The sequence below is a fragment of the Solanum tuberosum genome, unplaced genomic scaffold, assembly GCF_000226075.1.
Source record: "Solanum tuberosum cultivar DM 1-3 516 R44 unplaced genomic scaffold, SolTub_3.0 scf00233, whole genome shotgun sequence".
Classification (NCBI taxonomy): Eukaryota; Viridiplantae; Streptophyta; class Magnoliopsida; order Solanales; family Solanaceae; genus Solanum; species Solanum tuberosum.
This window is the reverse complement of record NW_006239170.1, coordinates 408,654-415,950: the sequence shown is the minus strand read 5'-3', so window position 1 is coordinate 415,950 and position 7,297 is coordinate 408,654. Positions and strand designations below refer to the sequence as shown.

Here is a 7,297-nt window from a genome sequence, read left to right as displayed (position 1 = left end):
TTTGACGTGTGCACATATGATTTTATTGCTCCACCACGCACAAAGATGGATCCCCAAATGAGGTTGGGGGTAAATGTTAGATTTCCTAACATTAGGGGGAGATATGTTTAGCAGTTGAAATTATGTGTGGGGTGAATTATCTAGATCCTCGTTAAAAAAAATGTGAACTTGAAGTTCAAGAGATAATTCATTTGCAAAATGTTGCAAATAATTTGTCAGATGTATTTGCTAACCCAATATTTTAATTAAGCTGCAAATGCTCCAATAAATAGTCCTTGAAGGACATAGTCTATGGTATGCTAGAAGCGTGATAGACCAATCGATTCCAAACATGAAAATCCTTGAGGAAGGAGAGGAGCAAATTATTAAAATGGTCATGATAATGAGGTAAGTGCTTTGAAAGAACACTATGACATAACACTTAATAAAACCTTGGCAAAGGCTCAGGTACCTGAAAATGATGAAAAATGAAGAGATCTTGATAAGTTATGTCGTATTGGAATAGAGTCAAATGATCGTCGACGGTATCTTTGTTATGAAGTAGCACTCAATGCTATAAGTGGTTACGAGGATCTTAAATTCAAATTTGTCATATAATGTGGACAGATAAATGATTGGTCAAATAAAATGCACTATTCAAGTATATTTTGTTTCACTTAGAAAAGTGATGTTTTTGAACTTATAGTTCATAGATCAAAATATATGTCAGTAGGGTACAAATGAATCATTGTATGAACGTATAACCATAAGATATAAAGTACAGTTTGTGCCTCGGGGCATAAAGGGTTTTCGTACAAATCCTGACAATATTAAATGGAGATATATTCTCCAGTGGTGGATGCAACGTAACTTGTTTCAATCTGGCAATAGATGAAATACTTGAATATGTATAATGAATGATTATTATATCTAACTAGACGATGAAGGTTATATGAAAATCCTTGAAGGATTTAAAAAGTCTTAAAGTAATTTCATTGAGTACCCAACGGTTTTGAGACTGCTTAACACAGAGAAAGAATCTTTTTGATCACATGAAAATGATTTAAAATGTCATGTATTAGTGCAATTGGTGCACTTAAAAATTGTTGGTTATGCAAATGCTAGAAGATTATTTGATATACATAATGAAAATTATGTGAAATGATTGTCATATTATCATTCAAGTTATGACAAGAAACTAACAAAGAAAGTGACTTAACACATAGAAAATGTGTGATTTTTTTTGAGAAGAAAATACGAGCAACGTATAAAATTGAAATGATCAATCTCTGAGTTAGAAATGATTTGATTATGTAGATGCAGAATATTATTTTGATCTGCATAAAGCTCGATCGCAAATGAGCTATTTGTTTACATATGGAGGCACAACAATATCTTGGCATTCAAAGAATCACATTAGCAACCACTTCTTCAAATCATGCAGAAATAATATTGATCTATGAATTAAGTCGGGAGTGTGTTTGATTGGAATCATGATCTATCATATTCAGAAAATATGCTATTTTCTTTTGAAAAGGATATTCCGGCCACCATATACGAAAATAATATATAGCTCAATTGAAGGAAGGATACAATCAAAGGAGATCAGACAAAATATATTTCATCAAAAGTCTTTTTCACACATGATCTTCAACAAAATGGTGAGATAGATGTTCAAAGACCAATTCAAGTGATAATCTTGTAAATTTGAGAAGTTGTGATATAAGATTGGAATGCATCGTCTCCGAGATATCAAGTAAAAATTTTATCAGGGGGGAGAAAAAAATACACGTTGTACTCTTTTCCTTAACCATGGTTTTATCCCAATTAGGTTTTCCTGGTAAGGTTTTTAACGAGGCAACATTCAAAGCGTATTAAAAGATATGTGTACTCTTTTTCCTTCACTAGGATTTTTTTCCCACAGGGTTTTGTCCTAGTAAGGTTTTAACGAGGCATATTATCTGTGGACATTCAAGGGGGAGTATTATAAAATATTATAGTGTGGATGTCCACTACACCAAGAAGTTACTCCTACCCATTATCTCCATTACTTTCCTCCATTATGAAGATAACCATAACCTCCAAACTTTTATAACCATTATTCTTGTAACCTTTCACTTCCATAACCTCCTCCATTATATTCATGTTAATGCCATGTTTATGACTAACCTTTTGTATGCCTCTATGTTACACTATAAATAGAGGCATAAGGGTTCATATTGTATACACTTGAAGATTTGGTGAACACTTAGAAAGAAAGAAAGTTATCTTATTATTGTTCTTCTTGTCTTATATTCTTCTTGTCTTCATCTTTATATTATTTTTTTGTTCTTAAGTTTTACAACAAATAATTAATTTTCAATTCACATTGATTTCTTTTGAAAATAAAAAAACTTTTATCAGATAAACAGTTTTAAAATTAATTAAAACATTAATCCTAACAATATAAAGGTTGTAACAATAATTATGGTTTTATTCCCTTCCGTAAGAAGCCATGAGTAGTGGGAACAAGAAATTTATCATCTATTATATATAATTACATTAAAAAAATTATTATTTTATATATACAATATAATTTTTCAACTCTGTCTCCGGCCTACGTAACAAGCACATAACTCCTAGAGGGGTGGGAAGTAGTGTGTTGAATTTTAAAATTGGTAGATTGCCAAATAAAAGTTGTTCTTCTTCAATTGAGTATTGACTATTTAGTTTCTCCTTTGTCATGCACACAATAGTGGACCTAGAAATTTACAAAAAAATAATAATAATAATTCAAGAATGTCATGTGCATTTTAAGAAGGTCTATTGTTGGATTTCAAAAGATCAGTTAGGTATCTTATTAGTTAGATTCAAGACCGTTCAAGTTATATAGATTGAAGTGTCAAAAATAAATTATTATTTTTTAACTTTCATAAATTATTGGGAGTGTAATACACCCTTTTTTTTATTTTATTTTAAATAAAAAGTAAAACATTTTTCTTATCCCACTCTACTTTCTGTCCATCCCCGACAAAAAAAAAAATTAAAAAATCTTCACACACCCCCCCCCCCCGCCAACCAAAACCATCAACCCCAACCAAAACCACCCATTCAAGAAATGATTTGGGGAAACAAAGATGATAGTTAAATTCCTTTTTTATAAATATGGTTTTTTTAACACTATAAGAATTGATTCCTAAATACTGATAAGGTAAAATAAAGTTAAATATGGATAAAATATAAATAGTACAACTTACATAACATATTGTACAACTAAATACTACAGTGTTAGTTCTTTTTGTTGTTGGCTTATATATAAGGTAATATATATATGTTTTTTTCAGGGCTCGAGAGATAGAACAGATAGGGCCTCACAATTTCGCCACTAAAGATAATGAGAATTGATTATTAGCTCATGCCCAATTTCACCGGGTCCTCGATCTAATATGCAGTGTATGAAAAATTAAATTGTCAGGTTATTATAGTAATATTCACGAAATTGTAAATATGACTAAAGAGAGTTTTTTATTTCTTAAAAAAAAATAAAAAATGGAAGAAACAACCTCTATATTTCAAAAGAAAAAATATATGATAAAACCTACTTACAATCTATGCTCTAAGATTCAATTTTATATGATTTTATTAGATATATTATTGCTATCGTAAAAAAGTTTGTGATCTATTATTGTCCACGTTTATTATTGTCCACGTTTAGTCATTTTCTCACTCTCTCCAATGCAATTATATTTGTTTTTCTTTTGTCCCCTTACAAGATCCTAACAATTAAACTCATGGACCACCACCAATAAGGGTTGTGATGGAGTGGTAAGTATTCCTTCATCCTTAACCAAGAGGTCTCGGGTTTGAGTCCCCTTGGATACGTAGCCTCCTTTGTTAAGGAGCATATTACCCTCGTGGAACCTCTCCACGCGAATCCGAATTCAGTCGGACTCCAATATGAGTTCCGGACATCGGATGAGAAACCAAAAAAAAACTCTGGACCACACATTTGACTTCATGCATGGAATTAGACACGTGTTTCACAAACGGGATGAGTTTAAAATTTTAAATTTACCACGTTGAATTTTAAGAGTCGTATGTAAGATTTTGTTTTGTTAAAGGGTACTTTTTCTTGGACAAAATCTTATAACGTGCAAATACATTTTAATCCAGGCTTCAATATAAATATCGATTACGTAACAAAAAACAAACTAATAATTAGATGGAAGTACAACGTAACGTATATCAATTTTCACTATTTGAAATAGAAAAGAGTCCACTAGCTAGTGCATGTGAAATGAACGAGAAATAGAGTTGTATCGTTACATTCAAATAATTAATAGTAATTATAATATATGCCGGATAATACTAGCAGTGGCGGAGACACATATACTTGACTCTTGAAGGGTGTCGATCGACATCCTATCGTCAGAAAATTACACTATGTAGTCAAATAAAAATATTTTTTGATGTGTGTATATATATATTTATATTGACACTCCTTGGCTTCCATCTTATTTTACTTTTTTATATTTTGACATCACTTAATTGAAATTCTGTCTCCGCTACAGGATAGTAGAGTAGTAGAATCAGTACAAAATAATATATAAAAAATCTCATTTCTCATTGGAAATTTTGTATGTATTTTTTTAAAAAAAAAAGAGAACATACATTCGGTTTAGTTTTCAGAATTTTAGTACGTTTGGAATATTTTTTGAGAACATAATTATTTATTCTGTGAAAAATACGTTAGCTTGACGTTTTGAACAAAAATAGTTTTTATGATAAAAAAAAACGATTATTTGAGTTCCCAAAATTATTTTAAAAAATTCATACTAGTATTTGGCAGTATATATACGTGCAAGCAAATTTAGGATAAAACAAAGAAAACCCTATCCCATTTTGTCTACTTCTTTCATTTTCTTCTTATTTTTTCTACTCAAGTGGTTCGGTATCTACTTTGAAGTACTAATTTGATTCAAAATGTTTTGAAAAAATAAAGTTTGATATCGATGCAATTCCCCATCCATCGTATAAACTCTAATGGAGTAATGATTCGCTATATTGTATTTTACTAGAGTTCAAAAACATGACAATTTATATTATTTTATAATTATTTTCGAAAAGATATTAAGACTCATTGTTATTATTAATTATATAGTGCTTATATTCCACCTTTTAAAAATGACATATTCAGATTTGAAAAAAGAACCTTATTGAGTAATGATTCCTAGAAAGGAAGGATTTAGAGAAGATATTAAAAAAGAAAATCATCTCAAACAAATTCTCTGAGAATAGAATTAATTAATTAAACAAAAATATGGATCAAAGGGGGGAAATTAGACAAATTATAATTCTTTTGTATTAATGATAAATAAATAGGTTATAAGAATTGTTATTAAAAAATTTATGATAATCATAATATCGTAAAGTAAACTATTAGATTTTGGAGGAAGGTCTTTAAATTTTAGCTAATATTTAATATTAGTGTTTTTTGAAGTGATTATCCTTTCAAAGAGAAAAGCACTATTTTATAGAATAAAAGTTCTAGACAGAAAAAGTTCATAAAAAAAAGTTATCAATATTTGACTAAATAAGCAGCCACTCTATTTCTCGACGTAGTCTGCTTCATGTTGACGGTTTAAATGCGTTTTTGACTTCAATGCTCAATTTTGATTACTACCCGACAGAAGCGGAGCTAGGTGAGGGTTCATGGGTTCGAACGAACTCGTTAGCTTTTTCGTAAATCTTATATTTGTATTAGAAAATTAAAAATAAAATAATATATATATATATATATATTAACTTGTGAACCCCCAAACTTCTAATCTTGTCCCCGCCTCTACGATACCAAATTCTCCTTAAGCGTCTCAACTCTAATTACTCTCTTCCTTCAACTTTGTCTTTCCCCTTTTGCTATAAAATCTCCCACTCTAATTCCCTAACTTAATTCCAAACATCTATTATGGGAACCTATAATTCAAATAACCGGGTTATCTCCGTACTCAATTACCCCAAAATGCCCCTAATCGCCCAGAATCATTCGAAGCCATTATGAAAGATGTCCAGAACCATATTGTCCCGGGTATGACCCATTGGTTGAGCCCGAATTTCTTCGCATTTTTTCCTGCTACCGTTAGCTCTGCTGCGTTCATTGGTGAAATGCTTTGCAATTGTTTCAACTCCGTTGGATTTAACTGGTTGGCTTCGCCAGCCATGACGGAGTTGGAAATGATAGTCATGGACTGGCTTGCTAATATGTTGAAATTACCAAAAACCTTCATGTTTTCTGGCACGGGTGGTGGTGTACTTCAAAGTACAACCAGTGAAGCGATCCTATGCACGTTAATCGCTGCACGTGATCGTAAGCTCGATAATATAGGCGTTGATAACATTGGAAAACTTGTGGTCTACGGTTCTGATCAAACGCACTCTACGTATACCAAAGCCTGCAAAGTAGCTGGTATTTTCCCATGCAATATTCGTGCGGTACCAACTTTTATTGAAAGCGATTTTGCTTTATCTCCTGTAGTCCTACGTGGAATTATTGAAGCTGATATTGCTGCTGGACTGGTTCCACTTTTCCTCTGTGCTACTGTGGGGACCACGTCCACTACAGCCGTCGATCCTCTCAGCCAGCTGGGTCAGCTGGCTGAGGAATTCAACATTTGGTTCCACGTGGACGCTGCTTATGGAGGTAGCGCGTGTATATGTCCAGAGTTTAGACAATATCTCGATGGAATCGAACGAGCAAACTCGTTAAGCCTAAGTCCACATAAATGGCTACTAAGTTACTTAGATTGTTGTTGCATGTGGGTGAGAGAACCAAACGTGTTAGTCAAGGCATTGAGCACGAATCCCGAGTACTTACGTAATAAACGATCTGAATACGACTCAGTTGTTGATTACAAAGACTGGCAAATCGGTACGGGACGAAAGTTCAAGTCTCTCCGATTATGGTTCGTCATGCGTAGTTATGGCGTAGCCAATCTCCAGAGCCACATTAGGTCCGATGTTCGTATGGCTAAAATGTTCGAAGGGTTCGTTAAGTCCGATCCCATGTTTGATGTTGTCGTGCCACGACGTTTTTCACTTGTGTGCTTCCGGTTCAACCCGAATAAGGAACATGAACCGGGGTACACCGAGTTTTTAAACAAGAAATTGCTTGATAGTGTTAACTCGACAGGTCGAATTTACATGACACACACAATAGTGAGTGGAATATATATGTTAAGGTTTGCAGTAGGGGCTACGTTCACGGAGGACAGACATGTAATTTCAGCTTGGAAGTTGATTAAGGAGTCAGCCATTGCTTTGCTGAGAAAAAGTGTGTTTTAAA

At 32.7% G+C, this 7,297-nt stretch overlaps 1 protein-coding gene across 1 annotated transcript in view; it reads left to right on the top strand.

Annotated features, from left to right (window-relative positions):
• Positions 1-7,297, top strand: part of LOC102592946 (aromatic-L-amino-acid decarboxylase-like) — a 25,114-nt gene extending 17,817 nt beyond the window's left edge. Inside the window, exon 2 of the mRNA XM_006357497.2 lies at positions 5,956-7,297. Coding sequence (XP_006357559.2) covers positions 5,956-7,296 — 1,341 coding nt within the window. The 3' untranslated portion in view covers position 7,297. The remainder of the gene's footprint in view (positions 1-5,955) is intronic.